The sequence below is a fragment of the Podarcis filfolensis genome, assembly GCF_964270895.1.
Source record: "Podarcis filfolensis genome assembly, chromosome: 4".
NCBI classification, from domain to species: Eukaryota; Metazoa; Chordata; class Lepidosauria; order Squamata; family Lacertidae; genus Podarcis; species Podarcis filfolensis.
The window spans coordinates 64,031,469-64,052,685 of record NC_139607.1 but is presented as its reverse complement, the minus strand read 5'-3'; the positions used below and the strand labels follow the sequence as shown (position 1 = coordinate 64,052,685).

The following is a 21,217-nucleotide window of genomic DNA, read 5'->3' as shown; positions in this document are numbered from 1 at the left end:
ATAGCTATAAAATGCTTAGGTTGGGGACTGGAAGCCCTCAAGTACTAGATAACATAATAGAGAAAGTTGGGAGTGTGGAGAGGTACCCTTTCCCTTTTTCTTGAGACTCTCCACTCCCCCACAAGCTCCAAACAGTCCTGTAAGACTCCTTGTCTGTTCTGGAGGAGTTGACCTGGGAAGGCAGGACCATGGAGAGCTCCTAGTGAGCAACTTGCTCCAAGGAAAATTGGAAATGAATTGATGCCTTTCAAACCTCTGCATCTAGTCCACCTCTGCCAGACGCCACCCACTTTTAGAGAATTGAAATCTCTTAAAATGCCACCCCACTGGACTGAAGGCAGCTTTGTCTCTTGTGTTCCATGGCTTCCTGTCTGGTGTGTTCCCTGGACCATTCAACTGGTGAGACACATTGTCCAATTTGTTGCTGGACAATGAGGTCACAACACTCCCAGGCTAGTTGGGACTTTCCTGGGGACTGAGAATGCACTGAATCTTTCAATGGTGAGTCTCACTGGTACCCCAATTATCGAATGCCAGAGACATACAATAGGCGATGGACATCACATTCACCCCCAACTCGGAAGCTTCCAGAGGCATTTAGCTAAGCACTGATTCAAACAAAACTTGGATGAATTTCTATTTTCATATGAAGCTGAAAATGCAAGCAATAACAAGGTCACCAATTACAAAAAGAGCAAATTAAACTCACCGGTCCATAGGCCTTAGTATGTAAGTATGCAATTTATAAGAATCGGTGCCCACTTTGTTTGTTTTCTTCTCCTCTTGTCTTTTTCACAATCTGAAAGTCTTTTTTAAAAATGATCTGTGACTCATTCTGAGAGGTTTTCATCATCATTATTATTGAAGAGCACAGTAAAACCACAATCAATAAATAAATATGGGGGGGGGAAGGAGTTACAGTAAAATAGCCTGAATAAACACTCCCTAACAGTTGAGAGAGTTTGGTTGTCTAATGATGCAATCCTATACTCACTTACCTGTGAGCAGGTGAGTAGACACACATAGATCACACATTTTCTTTAAAAATAACTTTTACCATCCCCAGACAGGATGCCTAGTGGTCAGGAATGGTGAGAGTTGTTGTCCCTGCAAGGTAACCAGTTCTCCCTCCCTGCTCTAAGTCAATGTGCGTTTCTGAGAAACATTGCATCTTCAGTCTGTCTTCTGTGAAAAGACAGGAAGCCACAACAACATTGTGACAGACAACTTCCCCACCATTACTGAGGCAAGGTTAGTTGCTGGAGCTCAACTAGAGAAGAGAATTCTAATCCCCGAAGAGGAAGAAAGTATGTTCTTTCTACTAATAGGACCTATCCAGTGCTTGGCAGCTGTGCTCCTCCTGCTGTCTGGTGAGTTTCATGTAATGCGTTTAGCCTTCATGGGAATATAACAGAGACAGGGAAAGGATGCATTGGGCTCCAAGCCTCATCATCCATGAACATTGATCATGCTGGCTAGGGCTCTTGGGAGTTGGAGTCCAGCGATATCTGGAATGCCACAAGCTCCCTACCATTGGAATACAAGAAATGCCTTGCTGTATTACAACTATGTTGACCTCCTGAGGTGTTCTTGTTGGCTACTGAAGTTTTGGATGCTTACAAAGTAGGAATGTGATGTTCTTTCACGGAACAGAAGAAGGACCTGCTGGATCAAGCCAGTGGCTCACCTAGTCTAGCATTGTGTTTTCACAGTGGCCAACCAGATGTCTATATTTGTTGCCATGATGGCTATGCCTGGAGATGCCTGCAGGAAACCCATAAGCAGGACCTGAGCACAAGTGCACTGTTCCCCTCCTGGGGTTTCCAGAAGCTGGTGTTCAGAATAATTACTGTCTCCAACCATAGGGGCAGAGCATAGCCATCATGGGAACAAAGAGCCTTGTCCTCCTTGAATTTGGATAATCCTCTTTTCAAGCCATCCAAGTTGGTGGCCATCACTGCCTCCTGGGGGAGCAAGCTCTATAGTTTAACAATATATTGCATGAAGTATTTTCTTTTATCTGTCCTGAATCTTCCAAAGTTCAGCTTCAGTGGATGTCCACAAGTTCTAGTATTATGAAAGAGGGGGGAAAACCTTTCTCTACAATGGTACCTCGGGTTAAAGACGCTTCGGGTTACAGACGCTTCAGGTTACAGACTCCACTAACCCAGAAATAGTACCTCAGGTTAAGAACTTCGCTTCAGGATGAGAACAGAAATGGCGCAGCAGTGGTGTGGCGGCAGCAGGAGGCCCCATTAGCTAAAGTGGTACCTCAGGTTAAGAACAGTTTCAGGTTAAGAGCAGACCTCCAGAACGAATTAAGTTTTTAACCCAAGGTACCACTGTATTCACTTTCTCCATTTTATGTATCAAAAACTTTATGTATCAAAAACAATCTAAAGTTATCAGCTCTCATAATAATTATATACAGACAAAAGTAGCAATTTTTAAGTAAGTTACAGCTAATTTCAGATTTATAAAAAAAAATATTTTAGTAATCCTACAGCTGGTTGCTTGTAGCTAACATCAAATGTTATAGATTCAGTTTGCTTGGTTGGGCAATAAAGTTTGAAACCTGAGTATAGATGCGTGTGTATATAGAATATATATGTAGAGCACCTCTTTAAAAAGAAAAAGGGAGAAATGAAGAAATAAAAACACTGCATTATTTTTAATTTAACTTTTGCTCAAGCCTGTAGTATTTGTGAATTCTGATGTAAGGCTACTGAACATCAGAGTTTTGCCATTTTGCATTTCACCCATTACTTTTGTCTTATTGCATTTTGTTCAGAATGACAGCTTTACTTGATTATATTTTGATAAACAAACTCTGCTGCCATGTTATGGTTTGCATACAGATCTCTGTGCAGGAGAAAGGATAGTATCCATTCAGAAAGGACTTCTATATCGAGCAAGAGGCTACCACATCACCATCTGGTGTAATGTCAGTGGTTACCAGGGACCAATGGAGCAGAATTTTGAATGGTCCATTCATCGGCCATCGGACCCAAATAGAAAGCTGCAAATTATCAGCACGGATGACGCCTCCTTTCCTTATGCTGTCTACTCTCAGCGCGTTGGAAGTAGGGAGATCTACATAGAAAGGATCCGAGGAGATTCTGTTCTGCTGCACATCACTGAGCTCAAAGACATGGATACCGGCGAGTATGAGTGTTACACACCCAGCACAGATACTGGTTACCTTGGGAATTATGGTGCCAAAACGAACCTTTTTGGTATGATATGACTATTTACTGACCACTTAGCAGTTACCTTCAACAGTCTTTGGCCCACAAAACTGATTGCACAGCCCACCAGACAGTTCTTATGGCTTGTCAGGTGTTTAACTGCACGGCTGGATTTTGCCATTCCACAAAGGCAGCTAAAACAGAAGCTGTTCAAAAGGGCTGCCATACATGGCTGCTTGGCTCGGCTCCAATTGGAGATCGAAAGTTTGTTCAGGCTTGTGTTTGACAGTAAATGTGGATGTTTTTGAATTCAGCTGGAGAATGAGCTCCACTCTGCAACAGCTGCTAAGTAAGAGGCACTGGAATGGAGATGCGAGACAGCTCATGCGCTTTGCTGAACTGTTCTGCCTATGACTTCTGAGGCTCCTTGGAAGGTGTGACCAAGAGTTGGGGAATCTTTATTTATAAAATCCTCTTCTTCCTTCAAGGAGCCAGGGTGGCATACATGAACCCCTAATGACTCACAACAATCCTGTGTTGAGGCAGTTTAGTCTTGAGAGGGACTTAATCCAAGATCACCTAGTACACTTCATGCTTGGGTGGGGCTCTCCCTGCTCCAAGTCCAGCACTGGTAAGGTATAAACATTCCTTAGAACCACCTCCTAAAAAATAATCACTGCGGGGGGCTCAATGGATGCTGGCCAGTCGCTTGTAGTCCGACCTCTTCTAAAAGAAGTGTGTGGCTCTGTATGCATCTGTGAACATCCTTCCATCTGTGTTTTCTTGTATTTCTTCATTTCATTTTAGTAATTCCAGACCTGCTCGCTGCCACCATGAGGCCACAGGCTCTCACTCGAGATCAAGGAGATTCATTAGAACTCATTTGTGAAGTGTCAACAGCTACAGTCCAACATACCCACCTCTCGGTTGGCTGGTACCTTCTTCCAGAAGGAGGCAATGGACAAGCCCAGAGGATCCTTTCCCTGTCCAGAGATTTTGTCTTACTACCAGGATCCTCTTACAATCAGAGGTTTTCCTCAGGAGATATCAGGCTAGACAAAATTGGGAGCAGAGAATATAAGCTCTCCATTGTCAGCGTACAACCCTCAGACCAGGGGGAAGTGTACTGTGAGGCAGTGGAGTGGATTCAAGATCCCGATGAAACTTGGAAAGATATTGCCCGGAAACAGACAGACAAAACATCACTAACCATCAGAAGCCTAGGTAAGAGTTGTATTTTCTACCCATCATATATCCTGCCATTCCTGAAAGAGGCAATGAGCTACTTGATAGCCCGTGGGAGAGTAATTGTCTATATTTTTCCAGCAAATGCACACAATTAACTTGATTCGCCATTTTACTCCAAGCCTTCTATACAGCTCTGACAGGCTTCGCATCCCAAAAACAAATATTTGATTCCATACAACAAGAGGGGAAAGAAATTTAAAAATGCAAGAGAGGCCATTTTCCACTATTGAAAATGTAAGCAAGATTAGAACAGTACTCCTTCACCATTTTGTAAAAGTTGCTTAGGAATCTTTATCGCTTGGAATGCAAACTTTGTAACTAATTCAGTTATGTGAGATGGTGTTATCTGGGAGAAGGAAGGCTGTATATTTTACTCTAAAGACCTTCCTGGGAAGGGCACAATAAAATAAAATTTAATTTGCAGCTGATGATCTCCTTGGAGCCAGCTGGAGCATCAGAAAGTAGCATTATGTATAAACAACTCTGGCTTTTTCATTTACCAGTTTGTCAGTGCTTCTTTATATAATCAGCCATTCTGGATTGCTGTTATTGTTTTTTAAAGTTAACATTTTGCTGCTCTAAGCTACTGTAATAAAGCTATGGAAGAATGAAAGAGAAAAGCACTCCATCTATGCAAAGAGAAAAGAGACTGTCTGCTCTGTCAGATCCAGGTGTGGCTCGTCCTATTAACATCCTGGAGTGTGGGGAGGAATCAAGGACCATACATCATGCAGACATAAACCACGAGACTGGCTAAATAATACATGGTGCTTAACGCAAATACTACTGATGATGATGATAAAGTGGTAGTTTAGGTTTATTTTTTTCCACTCTTTCAGTTGCTACAGCTGTGCTGCTGTTGAAATGTGATCCTCCTACACTAGGGAATTGAAAGCTAGCTGGCTGATTCTGTCCTGCTTCTTTTCGCTTTCGGTTGCGGCTAGTTCTTCTTTGTCTCAGCACCGACAGCTTCCGTGGATCACGAAAATCATGTAGCATTTGGAGCAAGAGGGCGGCAGGAGACCCAGCTCACTTCCTAGTCCAGCCACTGCCAAGGCAGATTGTGGTCTCTTCTGCAGCACGGCTGTGTATTGTAGGGATCGGGGAGGGAAGTATTGATGTAACAGGGAGCAGGACAAGGTTTGAGTGCTGGAATAGAGGCCTGCTCACCCCTTGTGCTAATCAGAGGATTTAACACCAAATCCTGCACCTTGGTACATACCTAGCACCAGTGCATTAGGCAAATGGATTCTATAATTGCCTCTTTCCACGTAACATTTATTGAAATTCTATATCCTCCTCCCCTCCGCCAGCTCCCCATTTGTCGAATTACAATCTGGGATTAGTGCTGCAAGAACATGGAGAAAGGGATGGGCTGCTTTCCCACATCCTCATTCACCCCAGGGGAGCTGCAACCTAAATTGAAGAGCACACAGCACACACCCTGTCTCAACAAGAGCGATGCTTTTTTAACCCACTTCCAGGCTGAAACACGTTATGCCACATTGTTGGCATAAGATATTCAGCAAATATTTGTGAATGGCAAACGTTTGTTCGGGATTTCTGCTCTGAATTATTTATGTCCCTGCATTCAATGCCTTGGATAATTTATGCGCAGTAAGCAATTAGACCAGCGGCTCAAGCTATGATTAGCTGCAGTGCCTTGGCCTTTGGATGCATGGAGCGAGAGCTCTGAAATTGCACTGATATTAGGGAATGCACAGCACAGGGGCACAGGAGAGGTAAGAAGTTTCCTTGCACTGAATCAGGTCACTGGTCAGTATTGTCTAGGCCAACCTTTGCCAACCTGGTGCCCCCTGATGTTGTTGGACTACAACTCTCATCAGCCCCAGCCAACACATGCTGACTGGGGCTAATGGGAGTTGTAGTCCAGCAACATTGGAGAGTCACATTTTCAGGAAGCAGGTCTTCCAGGACTCGCAGCCAAGATGGTCTTTGAATGTCGGTATTCCTAGGAAGAAGGCAGAGTATGGGGTGGGAAAGTTGCCAAAACTGCCCTGGTTTCGCGGCTGTAGCATTAAGAAGGGAAGCTGATTTTTGCACATCACATTTTAGCCCCCTTCAGCCTCCTGCTTTCATGCTGGAAATCATAAAATTGTAGAGTTGGAAGGGACCCCTGCAATGCAGGAACCACAACTAAAGCATCCAAGACAGATGGCCATCCAGCCTCTGCTTAAAATCCTTCAAGGAAGGAGAGTCCATAACCTCCCGAGGGAGACTTTCTCACAGTCAAACAGCTCTTACTGTCTGAAAGTTATTCCTGATGTTTAGTCAGAATCTTCTTTGTTGTAACTTGAAGCCATTGGTTTGGACCCTGCCCTCTGGAGCTGGAGAAAAGAGCTTGGTCCATCCTCCATGTAGATATTTGAAGATGGCTATCATGCTGGAGGAAGACGCCCATGAAAATTTGTCACACATCAAGTATGGTATACTCCTGCTTATTGCACTAAAGCTGCCACCTGAAAGGCAAAATTGAATCTGAACTTAACTATCTCTGCTGCTTTATATTTTCACAGATCAAAATTTTGATGTTGACATCTCTGTTGCTAAGAGGTCTCTCCTGGAAGGGGAAGCCTTGCAGATCAACTGCTCTGTGAAAGCCCAGAATACGCAAAACAGATGGTTCCGGGTGGTTTGGCGCCATCACGGTATGGGGATGGCTAGTCTTGATCATTATGGCACCTTGTCTTTTCGAAATGACAATGAGGAAAGGCATACTGTGGGAAACCTCCTAGTGAAGAAGCAGAGCAATGATAAGTACATCCTCAGAATCAACAAGGCAGAACTGAAGGACAAAGGCACCTATAGCTGTTTCGTTTCTGAAGTTGGGCAGACTCCCACTGGCTCCTTTGCTATCGCACAACAAAAGTCTTCATCAGCCATTGATATAGATGTGAAGCCTAGAGGTCAGTCATGCCAAACACTTTTCCTCCAAACAAAATATGGGAATAGCCCCTGGGCTGGGGTTCACTGATGCCCTTTGCTAGCAGACTCTAAACCAAAACTCACAGGTATATTAGACCATTCTGTAGCATAGGGCAGTCCAGTGCTTCTCTTCTGAAAATAAGCCTCCAGTAACCTTGAGTACCCCCAGAAAAAAAGCACTGGGGCAATCCAACATTAAAAGAAGTCATTCAGAACTGACCAGAGACTCCAAATTTTGCAATCAAACATCAGTCTCCAAAATCCTATGGGAGAGGTAAATTGTGCAACTATAACAATTTAAGGCTTAAGATGGTGAACACTGAGTGTGTCCTTTTCTATATACCATCTTTCCATTGTGGGCTACAGATAGAAAATAGGAAGTGGTTTGAGAGCAGTATCTCTTCCTCTGTGGTGTAAGCCATTTCCTGACATTACCTTTAGACAAACACATTTGACAGCTTTTGAAACACTACAAATTCCTGCTTATCAGGGATAGTTGGATGTACAAGTGCACTAGTATCCCACTTTCAAAAATGATTTCATTTTTTTTTGGGGGGGGGGGGGAGAGACTGCTGCCTGTATCCAGCCTTAGTTTGCAAAGTGGGAATAGACTGGTGACATCATCACCACTCCAGACTGTCTCTCAAGTTTTTCTTCATTAGTTAAGGATTCCATTCTAATGCTTTCACTATTTCCCCATTTTTCTCCCTATGTACCTCTTTGTTCCATGATTTCCTGTCCTATTTCTGTGGGCCTTTTTACAAAGCTATGCAGCTTCAAGTGTGCTCCTAAAAAAATATATCTGGCAAACTGCTGTTGAAAATTTGCATGAGGCAACTATACAGGAATGTCTGTGGTCCAGGAATAGATGAAAGTTTCATTCAGGATAAAGCTCCCATTCCCTTCAGTCTCATGAACACCCCTGCCTTCAAGTTAGATTTATGTAGTATACCATAGCTTATTTCAGTGTTCAGGGGCATATACGCTTTTGTTCCTTTTTTAAAGTTTTGTGATGGAGGAATTGGGAAAGAGTAACAAACATGAGCATACTAGTTTTCTAACCCTTCTGGTCTGATCATGAAGTCTTCCTTCCCATCACTGAAAACTCTACATCTTCATAGCTCTACAATTCAGTGATAAAGAACATTTTTTAAATTGTGAAGTTCCTTCTTTGACGAGTAGCATTTGCATTTGACAAATGAAAATGGATACCAAGGGATGTCTAGATTCCTCTTCTTCTTGTCTCATTAAATTCTGCCTACTGTTCCTATAATACTATTATTTGATTGATTATTTAATTTTGCTATTCCATGTCTCCAACAATATCAGGGTAGCATACATGATTCTATTTCCTCCTCCTTTCTATTCACAACAGGCCTGTAAAGTAAGCTAGGTGGAGAGTGACTCAAGGTCACCCAGTGGGAATTTGAACTCTAATCTCTCCACCAATCCAACCACTCCATCAGCTTCAACTGTGCCCCTACCTGGGTAGGGATAGTCTAGCTATTGTTGTCTATGCACTTTTAACCCCTAAGTTAGATTAGTGCATTGCATTATACATGCACTGAAGCCGGTGCGGAAACTTCAGCTGGGGCAGAATTTGGTGGTCAGGTTGCTCACTGGGCGCAGGAATGTCCGGCTGATGATTCCTCAGGATCATTGGCAGTCTGAATATGTGCTGGAGGGTTCAGCTTCTCTTGGGTCCTCATTGAAAGGAATCTCAGGTTTGAGGTTTAGACACAGCTGAATTATGGCCATGTTGGATGAGGAGCTCGAGAAATTTGGGATCCATTTTAAGTCATCTGTTTCAGACTTCCTTCACAAAATGAGGAGAAGACCAGTCCTGCGACACTTTGTTATGGTTATATTACTGCCAAAGAGCAAGGGCATAGATTGTAGGAGACAGTAGAGTTCTCAGCCACGGTGATCTGGTAAAACCAAGGAATTTGGTGATCTCGGTGTTATGGAAAACAAGTCAGGAACCAAAAAACCACCTAGTGAGAGAGGGTGAGTCACTTAGTCTCTTCACGCCTTACATTTTGTCCTATGGAGAAATGAGCTCAGTGTGAAAAGATCTTAACACATGATGGTGTATAAGAACATAGTATGAGTTGTCTGGATCACACCAGTGGCCCATCTAGTCCAGCATCCTGTTCTCACAGTGACCTTTGAGAGGCCTTAAAGCAGGACCTGAGCACAACAGCACACTCTCCACTAGTGATTCCCAACAACTGGCATTTAGAAGAAAACTGTCTCCATCAGTGGCGATTAAGATATGGATGATCTCTATATAGAAAAGAGGACATGTATCCGACGGGAAACGTAGAGGACATGTGTCAATGAAACTTTCCCAATAACCAGTTAGAATGCTCAGTAGAAAACTAAGTTGATCTTCTATGAAACAGTGTAAAAATGCAAACCTATTCTGTGTCTTCTTCCCTCTTTCCCTTTGATTCAGATTTATCCATCTATATAACCCGTTGTGTTTTGTTCACAGAAAGCCACTTGCAGCTATTTGTGTGGGTCAATAAGAAACAAATAATGGAAGGAGAAACTTTGGTTTTCAGCTGTAATGTGAGTATAGCTGCAAATTCGCTATCTGTGACCTGGTGGCATATCCAGAGGGACAGAGATCCTCCACTGCTCATAGCCAGCCTGGAACAAAATGGCAGACTAAAGATAGGTGCTTCTTACTTGGAGCGCAGTGCTCATGGTGAGCTCAGGTTAGAGAAGAGGGACCCTTCCACGTTTACCTTGACCATTTACAACACTTTAGCCACAAAGGATACAGGGCTGTATCGCTGTGAAGTGACAGAGTGGTCCGGGAGCAGGAGCTGGAAACACACACAGGAAATCTCAACAAGAGTTGAACCACTGGGTAAGTTCATCCTATAGCCTTTCCCTTTCACATACTTCTAGCTATCCTGTCTAATTATCCAAGCTAAATGTTATACGCTACATGACAACTCTTTAAGCACACATATATGTCTTCGGGAAGAGACCATAGCTCATTGGTAAAGCTTGCCTTGACTTCAGACAGTCCCAGGTTCAATCAGAGCATCTGTTTCAAAGGATCAGGTAGCAGGTGGTATCACAGGCCTCTGCCTAAGACCCCAAAGAACCACTCCCAGAGTGGACAGGACTGGATTAGATGAACTGACCCAAGCCCTAGTACAAGACAAGGGCGGTATATGAACCCAATGGTCTGACTTCCTAACACTGTGCTGCAGAGATGTATAAAGTACTCCTGAAACATCATTCCTCCTTCTGTGAACAGTCTATAACTGAGCTGGGTTATTTCTTGCTAAGCCCAAGGCAATGCTTTTGTGATTTTGACTCAGTTGACTTGGAAGCAATCCAGGTCAGCAAACATCTATTCAACAGAATGGGTGTGATATGATAGAGAATATAATATTTTATGACATCTGTCCTTACCTCAGCAGTGAGACTTGACTTTCTAGACAAGTAGTGAGTAGTGATCACTCACTGTAGCACAAGATGTTAGGGAAAATACTGTCTCTCTTTAAGTAACTGAGACTCTGATGGCAACTACTGTATGTTGGCTACTACAGGTGTAATGTTCAAAATAGTCAGGTGAGCAAGACTTTCCTACAAATAGAAATTTGATGACATTTGGGAGAGAGATTGACAAGGTATCTCTGGTGTAATGTTCTCAATTTTCTCTGGCTTAACAGGGCAGAATTTGAAAGCTATACTGAGTAGCAGAGTTCCAAATGTAAAACTGCAGGAAGACCTTGTACTGTTCTGCAAGGTGGCTGGTAATGATGACATCACCAACAATGTGCCAATTTCCATCACCTGGCTATTCCAGCCTCACTTGAAGCTGAGTGGCTATCAGCAAGTGGTCAAAGCCACCGCAAGAGGCACCATTGAATGGGGATTGGCGTTTATGCAATTTGAGAAGAAAACCAAGATTACAAAAGTGTCTTCTTTATCCCAACTCCTTATCCACAGTGTCACATGGCAAGAGAGAGGGATGTATAAGTGTGAAGTTGAAATCTGGAGAAACTCACAGGATGCCAGAAACTTGTCTGCAATAGCAGCTTCTGTGCTATCCTCTAATCTTGTGGAGATCAAGGTCACCCAACCAGGTAGGTGTTTAGAAACCATTGTCAGCCTAACCTTTCCCTTTTGCTACAGTATTAGCCACTGTCTTCTAGGAAGCGTCTCTCATAAGTCTTGGTGGATGACTCAAATCACCGTCCAATATGTTGAATGCAACAGATTTTATTTTGCCCCATAGTGTTGACTGTCTTTTCCCAAACATATCCAAGACTGCCCTACTTTATGACATTTGTATTAAATTTTTCTATTTTATTGAAATTTCCAACCAGCTTTATGAATGGATAATCCCTAAAATCCTTCCAACAATAAGGGAGCACTGATAAAACAAATACCCTTGGTTGTATCAAGCGCTCAGAGTAGACCCATTGAAACTAATGAACCGAAGTTAGCCACATTCATTTTTATTTATTCATTTATTTTCACTCTGAGTAGCACAAGTATTGGATACAAGCCACTATTCCCATCTCAGTGATTTGGTTACTTCTGTTGTTAAATTTGCTAAATGTGTTCATTGTTTTTAAATGTTTTTAATAGATTGCTTTGAGTTGTTTTTAAATGCATTAAACGTGTTCTGAGTTTATTTTTAATTGTCACGTATCGGTGATGGTTCTGCTGCCATGGGCTCCTTTAGAAAGAAGGACAGAATATACATTTAATAAAATAAACAAAAATAAAATAAAGCCCCTTTTGTGAAAGCAACCCCTGCTTTCTTCTGTTTGCCAAGAACAGGCAATAAGTTAAGATGCTAGAGGAAGCTGATAACTTCTTACCATACGTCTGACCAATGCTGTGGAAAGGGGAGACGTTTTGAAATGACTCATACTGGGGGTTTTGCAACCACAGTGGGTAGACAATATTTTTTGCAGAAATGCACCCGATGACAGCCTGCGCATATACTGTAATGGGAAGCAGCTGCTGGGTTCTTTTGCATACTTCACTTGCCACCGCAGAGAGAAGAGACTGCACTGTCAGCAGCCGGGTTCAAAGCAAGAGAAGGAACTTGGAGATTGTGCTCAGTTAATTAAATTGAAGTGGGTTCTGATTTCTCCTTTCAAGTCATCTCTCTTTAGCAAGGCCACTGTGGGTGACAAGAAACTTAAAAGAAAGAGCTTGGCTATCCTTAGCAAGATCTGCTTTGGGGGGGAAACTGTAGCAGGTTTTCGTAATCGGCATCTTCGGATGAAAATCAAGTACAGAGCTCTGGGATCTAATGAGAATATTGGAAGCGGGAAAGGATGTCCTTATTACAGCCTTTTCCAAGAGTCCTTTCTCTTGGAAGCGATTCAGATGCTATCCGTGATACTTCGTTGAGAGAAGCCAACAACCCGTGCAGTCCTTTCCACAATCCCTTGTGGGTTTTCCTTTTGCTATAGTCTACAACTTCTTCATTGCTGATGAGGCACAATGTGAAAACCATTAAGATGTTATTTCCACTTGCTGGAAAGGTTAACAAGCCAAATCATAGAATTGTAGAGTTGGGCTCCAAGGGTCATCTAGTCCAACCCCCTGCAATGCCAGAATCACAACTAAAGCATCCATGACAGATGGTCATTCAACTTCTGCTTAAAAACAGTCAAGGAAGAAGAGTTCACAACCTCCTGAGGGAGACCATTCCACTATCGATCAGCTCTTACTGTCAAAAAGTTCTTCCTAATATTTAATCGGATTCTCATTTCTTGTTGTTTGAATCCATTGGTTCAGGTCCTACTCTCTGGAGCAGCAGAAAGCTTGTTCCATGAATTATTGTATTTTAATCTTCTGTTGGAAGCTGCCAAGAGTGGCTGGGGAAACCCAGCCAGATGGGCGGGGTATAAATAATAAATCATCATCATCTTCCGTGTGGAAGCCCTTGAGATATTTGAAGATGGCTCTCATTTCACCTCTCACTCTCCTCTTTTCCAGGCTAAACATACCCAACTCCCTCAAGCACTTCTCATAAGGCTTGGAAGCACCCAACATACCTTCTCTGATCATTTCACTTAGGCAGCCGTAAATCCTTTTGCAGGAATGTGATGGGCAAGATTAGGATTAAAATGAAAGGCAGGGCACGTAAGGAAGGAGGAGTAAGGAGATGGACAGACAGCTGCTCTGAATGAGAGAAGATCGTAAAATGGATAATAATGAAGATGGTGCTCAGATATTTTCCAGATCTCTGAACATCTTCCTTTCCATCCAGTCAGAACTCTCCCATTTATGTCACAGATAGTTTTAAAATCACAACAGAGCAAAAACTAAAGTGGAGGCAGAGTTACATTCAGGAGGAATTTGCAACAATTTACGATATGCGTATAATTCCTTTTATGATTTGACTTTTTTGGGTGAGCCTAGCCCACATTATATAATCATTGCTAAAGGTTTAAGGATGGGGGCATTACTTTCTTTCTAGTACCTCTGAATAAAGTGCTGATTTCTAAAGCTTTCTGTGGAGCAAATATGCGTGTTAAAAGAGGTTCTAAAATGTAAAGAGAAGTGCAGCAAATTAAAATGTGCTGGAATCCTGAAACCCAGATGGGAACTCACTCTATTTTTTTATTTTTTTTAAGGATATGAATGAATCATGGTCTTCGTAAGAGCTTAAACAAAATTGTTTGGCCTGTGTTCCACAAAATTTATATTAGAATAGATTGTTTTTTGTAATATATTCAGTTAATTTAAATACTATTTCACATTTCAATATACATTTTAAATGGTTTAGAACAAAAAAAATCAGCATAAAAATATTATATAATTCTACATTCAAAAGTAAGCAAAATTGCTATAATTACTTATTATATTGTTATTATTCCGTATTTTAATAATGGTGTCAATATTAGCTAGTAACTACTATTTCTTTGCCTTTTATTCTAGAAAGCAATCTAAGACTCAACATGGATGTAAAGTCTTTGGAAATCACTAGCAATGAAGATGTAAGAATTGATTGCAGAATCAGGTCATGGACCAATGAGAATTCTCGGTTAGGAGTTGCCTGGTACTTTCTCCCATTTTCTCCCACGAATTCAGTTCCACTGCTGATTATAAGAACGAATTACACTAACATATTGGAATATGGGGAGGCGTTCAGTTCTCTGCATCAGAAATCCAGGTTTCATAACAAGAGGGTCTCCAACCACCTGTACCAGCTGCTTATTCTGTCAGGGGGTTATGATGCCCGTGGCAAATATTACTGCGTAGTAGATGAGTGGATCTGGTTAACAGATGGGGGCTGGTACAAACTTGGAACGATGGAATCTGGAAAAACCACGGTATATTTCAAGTTTTCAGGTAACCGACCTTATTTATTCATGGATCTTTTAGATGAGAGTAGCCAACATGGTGCATTTGGGATGTTTTGGCACTGAAATGACAAGAGATTCTGCCATTCTCTCTCCCCGCCCTCAGGGGTTCAGCTGAGCTGGGGCACCATTGCAGAAATGGGAGGACTGGCACAAAACATTGGGCTGCCTGAGAAGATTAGACCACTCATCGCTGTGCTTATCTCTGCCTACTCCTGGCTTAGCTCTTTGGCGGCATGCTGGGGACCTCAGTGCCACTCTTTGAGGGGGGCACAGGGAATAAGGCAACAATGGAGAATGTCTGCCCATGAAAGCAGCAGATGCATTTTAAACTAGCTTTAAACATTTACTTTAACCCAGGCTTCCTCAACCTCGGCCCTCCAGATGTTTTTGGCTACAACTCCCATGATCCCTAGCTAGCAGGACCAGTGGTCAGGGATGATGGGAATTGTAGTCTCCAAATATCTGGAGAGCCAAGGTTGAGGAAGCCTGCTTCAACCATTTAATCAACTCTGCTTGTCTCTGTACTGGTATCCCAAGCTACAAAGCCATTTTTCTTGCTTTTGAGTCTTATATTGGCACGTTACTGCCTTTAAAACTTGATTCTTTTATAAACTAGCATCACCATCACAAGAGTCATGTGGATATTGCTGGCTCTCCGGAGCAGAGACACTAACATTGGTTCATTATTGGTCTGTTTCAAATCCCACAAATAAGCAAGGCATTACTATCGCCAATGCAATTGTGTTTGTGTGTACACAATTGCCTCCAGTAAAGATCCCCAAAGTCAATACTCTTAATTTCCCCAATTTAGTGCATTCACCTTTGTTCTACCTTTTGCATTAACATTACATGCCCCAGGCATTGTTGTTGTTAGATACAAACAGCAAGCTGAGATGCCTGCTTGCAAGTAGGTCTCTGCCTGCTTTTTGAAATGGTAGATCTCCCAGGTATATGGCCAAATAATTTGTTGTTATAAACAGCCACTCCAATATTTGAGCAGACTGCGCGGGTGGCGCTGTGGGTTAAACCACAGAGCCTAGGGCTTGCCGATCAGAAGGTCGGCGGTTCGAATCCCCGCAATGGGGTGAGCTCCCGTTCCCCGGTTGCTGCTCCTGCCAACCTAGCAGTTCGAAAGAACGGCAAAGTGCAAGTAGATAAATAGGTATCGCTCCGGCAGGAAGGTAAATGGCATTGCCATGTGCTGTTCTGGTTGGTTCACCAGAAGCGGCTTAGTCATGCTGGCCACATGACCTGGAAGCTGTACACCGGCTCCCTTGGCCAATAAAGCGAGATGAGCGCTGCAACCCCAGAGTCGGTCACGACTGGACCTAACGGTCAGGGGTCCCTTTACTTTACCTTTACTCATGAGTACATCCAAATCTTTGCCTAGACATTGTAGGGGAGTTATGAACCCTTTAAGAAGGTGATGACTTACCCCTCAATATCTCTGACTCCAGCAAGACACACAGGGCCTCTTCCAGACTGGTGTTTGATTGCGTGTGTATTCTGCAACATCTTTGTGATGTCATACCAGTGCATTGGCAGTGGATTCATTCTGCTTTGGTTCGTTCTGCAATGTTCTCCCCCATGCTACCACATTATTGCTGTCTGGAGGGGTTATAGCACAACAAAAACAGGATAAAAACAAACCAGAACATTTGTAATATAAAAAAAAATGTGGGATTTCAGCAGGAACCTACAGGATCTCCACTGACTGGAAGTGAAGCTCCAAAACTTTTGCAGGTGCAGACAGTATTGATAGTGGAATTGCATCAGACCATCCAGAACCATCTCAGCAATTGGGCAGGCTGAGGTTCTTGAGGCGCCAGCCCCATGAGCATCCTGCCTGCCCTGCCAGCTGGGCAGAAGTGGTGTTGGTATTGGCCAAAATCATGTGAGATCTTGTGGAGTGTAGAATTTGGACCAGATCTCACCCATAATTGGCGCTGATGCTGATGCTGCTTCTCCACCAGCGACTGAGCCGGTAGCATAGGCAGAGAAGTGGCACTGGTGGCAGCAGGTCTGGCGGCAGTGGTAGAGTAGGGCAGCACTTCTTGTTTTGCCTTGCTGCTCCTGAGACTGCCCCGAGAGCATCATGTGTGCAAATCATCATGAATGCACACACAAAAAGCTGTCTGGAGGGGCCCACAAAGTGTAGCTTGGACCAGCTATTTCTGGTATGTCCCGGGACAATTCCTAGGATTGGGGAATGCATAGTGCCAATCGGAGTGATTAGAGATGTGACGTAATATGCCAAATAACATTTTCTATTTCTTTCTTATTTTGGTTCTCCCCCAGAAAATAAGCCACTCGTTGAAAGAACGAACTACAGCATCACTGTCACCGAAAATGAGGACGTGACCTTGAACTGTACCCTGCAGAGGCCATTCCAGCCCACCTCCCACTTCTCCATCAGTTGGTTCAGAGTGTCAGAACAGTCCAATACGGAAACCCTGGTGCATATGAAAGGCAATGGCATCATTGACTACAGCAATGGCACAATGTCAAGGAGGCTGCACCCCCATTGCCCTTCTGTGGGTGATTTTCTTTTGATCCTGCAGAATGTGGAGAAGGGTGATGCTGGGCTGTTCTACTGCCGGGTGGAAGAATTCAAGGCTGTCGACTGCAGTGCTGCAGGAGCAAAACATGAATGGGGTGAATCAGGATTCAGCAAGCTAGTTGTACTCCCTTCAGGTAATGCTGAGCTGACTCCTGGGTGCATGTCAGTGCTGAACGCCCCAGCCTTATACCTGGTTTAAAGGCGATCCTTACCCTCTTTAGACAGTTCAGATTGGGGAAAGTAAACACATAAGAGGAAGCATTTGGGCACACTAGCTCCACCCCCTTCACATTTATTCCATTCACTTTCCATCTTGTGGAATCAAAAAGGGGTCACCAAACACTGGGGACAAAGAAGGAACAGGAGGGCTTAATTATGGAGTTGGGATGTGGCAAGGCAATAGGAAGAAGAGTAGTAGTAATGGGTTCTTCTGTAAGAACATTAGAAGAACCTGCAGGATGAGGCCAATGATCCATCTAGTCCAGCATCCTTTTCTCACAGTGACCAGTCAGGTGTCTAAGGGAAGCCAGACAGCAGAATCTGAGCACAACAGTACTCTCTTCTTTTAAGCCGAATTTCAGTGGCAGGTAGAGATCCTGTGGGTGTCAGGAAAGGCCTCTGCAGGGACTTTAGCAACTGCTGGTGCCCCTTAGTGACCCCTTTCGATTGATCAACATAGTAGGTAGACAAGCTTTCCACATCTGGAGCACAGAAAGGAGGCAGAAGGTTTGTTTTGCTACTGTTATAAAGTGAGGCCAAAAGACCAAGCAATCAATAAGTGGAAGATCCAATGAGTGTTGGAGCGATCAACTTTCCCCTATCACACACTGAGAATGAATAGATGTAGAAAAATGAACAGTGTATATAAATACCAAAAGAGAGGCAATACCTTTCTGTAGCTGCTTCCAGTATCTGCTGAGTCCTCTTATAACAGTCCCATGGTGTCAAATTGGCTAATAAATTCCAGTTCATGATTTTTAGTGCAGTATGGTAACTTTAAGTTCTGCCCATTAATGTCTTAGGAGACTGAAATGCTATCCTAGTGGTTTGTGTCTCCGTTTATGCGATCTCACGCAGATTTTTACCTGGCCTATGAAAATGGGAGAAGCACATTGCTTGCAGTTAATGGCAAATTCTAAAACAGTGCTAAAATGGCAGTGCAGACACATACCAAGAATGGAAAGGTGACAATCCATGCCATGTGTTGTGCATGTGATCTAAATATAACAACTCAGTCACAGACATTTCACTTTTGCATATCTGTTAGAATGGGTGATAATGAAGATTCTGAAAAAAAATTTTTTAAAGATGTATTCAACATATATTAAAATGCATGGTTTTTAAAAGATGTATTCAACCTTTTTTCAGCCTGCATAGATGCAGGAAATTCAAGAATGAACAGCTATGTTTTCACCCTGTTTCCCTCCCTGCAGTGTCAACCAGTTCCACCCAGATCTGTTCTTCTCCGCCGCTGTTCCGTTTCCTTGTATTCTACCCTCTGGTCCTGTTTGGTATCCTGGTGGCTGCCTTCCTCGTCTGGCACTTCAAAAAGAAATGTGCTCAGAAGAACAAACTGAATCAGTGGGAAGAGAAGACATCTGTTGAAGCTGCTGAGATGGTGGCACCATCCCATTCCAAGCTCAGTTCCGAAAGCCACAATGACATAGCGGAGGAAGAAACCAATCGTCTCAAGGGTAATGAAGAGGACTGACCATTTGTTGAAGAGTGAACAGAGGCATTTTGTGCTGCATTGAATTCTGATGACTTTGGGGGCGACTTCTCTTTAGCACTCAGTCAGAGCAAATGGCAATTTGGGTTCTCTCGAGACAGACAGATGTCAACAACTGATGTTGGAGGCTATCACCATTTCTCGTTGTTGGTTTGACTTACAGCTCCCTCCCCTCTTTTTCTCTTCTTCTTCTTCCTATACTTTTTGACTCTGTGGATCTTCACAAACAGGTACAATATTTAGCAGCAAGAAGTTTTATTCAACAATCTAGAACTTGCCTCTAGATAGTGCAAAGTGAACTCTGTTCCCTTCTCAGGCAGTGAATGGGAATGAATTCCTGGCTCAGTGTTTCTTTTAAATGGAATTGTTACTCGTGGGGCACGAACTCAACACGGTACTTTTTTAACCATGCAGAGAGGCACTTTTAACCTTTCATAAAAAGACATAATAAAGCAATAATGCCATGGATGTATTTCAGCATTAAATTTAAAGACGGTTAGCACTTAAATTCCCGCTGCCTTTCTCCCATTCTAATTCTATTCTCTGCTGACCCTGCACAGTTTTATGAAGCTCAGATTTAAGGTGATTCACTGTGGGTTTTTAAACAAGACTCAAGACAGCAGAGACACACAAATATCCCCTCTTAATCTCTTTCATGGACACACTGAGACATATTCCAGAAGAACTGAACATTTAGAATACACACTTTATCAGAATTTTGTAGCAGTTAGAGAGTCGGACCAGGACCTGGGACACCATGACTCAGATTCCCACTTGGTCATGATGAAGCTCACTGGGTGACCCGGGCCAGTTGACTGCTTCTCAGCCTAACCTACCTCACAGGGTTGTTGTGGAAATTACATGAGGGAGGGGGGGGACAATGTATACCACTTTGAGCTCCTTGGAGAAAAAGGTGGGATAAAAATGCATTTTATTTTTTTAATGCCAACTATATAGAAGGTAACACAATCTTGAGACTAGTCCCAAGGGTGATCAACAAATCAATGCCATGCAAAAAAATTTGCAAAGCACCAGGGGACGCTGTTACCCGGGGGGCCCTAAGAATCTGTTGCCCCAGGTTTCCAGCCCCTTCTCCTTGTTTTTTATTTTCTTTTTAAACTTAATATTTATTTTATTTTGCTTACAGGACTGCTGAGCATTTTAAGGCACAGTGTTGCTGAGACCCCAAGCACCCATTATCTTAATTTGATCAGAGACCTAAATTCCCTTCTCTCTATAAATTAGCACGTTCAAACTGTATGCAAGTCTGTGTCATAGGCTTGTGCCCTTTTAAACACCTAGTGGCATCCCCAAGAGCAGGCAACTCCAGAAGAACTATAGACCAAGTCGCAATGCGCATTACACGGTCAAGGAATTAAGTACCTAGAAAACACATGTGCGCACATGCATATATAAAGGTACTTGGAATGCAGATTCCGATGAGAGCTGAGGCTTTTTAGCCTAGTGACATCAAGCTTTTGGATCAGTGATCCTACATGCACCTACAATGCTGATATTTCGTCTCCTGCTGAAACCATTTGTTTCACAAGTGTTTTTAGAGAATTAATTTGATTTATGTTGGTATTTGTTCTGTGTTTTATGATTCAGTCATTATATGATGTTTTAATCATTTTTATTGTACATTGCTATGGAAAAGAAAAACTGAAAGAGTGTGTGAGGGGGGGGGAGAGAGATGCCTGCCATGCTCCTTCCAGGTTATTGTATCTTGGAGGAGAACATCAGTGGCAGGCAGGAACCCTGACCAGGAGTACTATTGTCAGGAGGTCCTCCAAGATTTTGCACTATCCAGGGTTCCCCAAACTTGGGTCTCCAGCTGTTTTTGGACTACGATTCCCATCATCTCTTACCACTAGCCCTGTTAGCTAGGGACGATGGGAGTTGTACTTCAAAAACAGCTGGGGACCCAAGTTTGGGAAACTGACTCTGGTGAACCCTGGACTAAATGGATGACTGAGTGGGAGATTCAGATGGCCTCCCATCAAAGGGGATTCCTGCCAGGTCAGTGGCAAGACAGAGCAGCCAAACAGGGGCTGATAGGAGTATGGGGTTGGGTGTGTTTTTTTGCTTTGTTTCTTTGCTGTGCATTTGTGCAGATAAAAAGAAGAAAGGGAAAGACAGAGAAAGCCTTAGTCTCTGGGGCTGTCAATCCGGTATGAAAATTCAC

General features: G+C 43.0%; 1 protein-coding gene across 2 annotated transcripts; it reads left to right on the top strand.

Moving 5' to 3' along the window:
• The first annotated feature begins 1,204 nt into the window (after positions 1–1,204).
• On the top strand, positions 1,205–20,662 carry LOC310761748 (immunoglobulin superfamily member 2-like). 2 transcript variants are annotated; one of them, XM_083611884.1, is made up of 9 exons: positions 1,205–1,370; positions 2,859–3,236; positions 3,996–4,412; positions 6,974–7,363; positions 9,880–10,260; positions 11,078–11,494; positions 14,316–14,729; positions 17,042–17,437; positions 18,737–20,662. In XM_083611884.1, exons 1-9 carry the CDS (start codon positions 1,310–1,312, stop codon positions 19,012–19,014), a joined length of 3,132 nt encoding a protein of 1,043 aa, XP_083468010.1. In that variant the 5' UTR covers positions 1,205–1,309; the 3' UTR covers positions 19,015–20,662. The 2 variants fall into 2 exon arrangements, with proteins under 2 accessions (XP_083468010.1, XP_083468011.1); XM_083611885.1 differs by having other exon boundaries at positions 1,255–1,370; positions 2,859–3,819.
• Positions 20,663–21,217: the final 555 nt, after the last annotated feature.

What these genes read in the sequence shown, in the direction of transcription:
- LOC310761748 (XM_083611884.1), top strand. Translation starts at nt 1,310, where the DNA reads ATGTTCTTTCTACTAATAGGACCTATCCAGTGCTTGGCAGCTGTGCTC. An exon ending in TGCCAAAACGAACCTTTTTG is followed by an intron (nt 3,237 to 3,995) that starts GTATGATATGAC and finishes ATTTCATTTTAG; the next exon opens with TAATTCCAGACCTGCTCGCT. An exon ending in GCTAGTTGTACTCCCTTCAG is followed by an intron (nt 17,438 to 18,736) that starts GTAATGCTGAGC and finishes CCCTCCCTGCAG; the next exon opens with TGTCAACCAGTTCCACCCAG.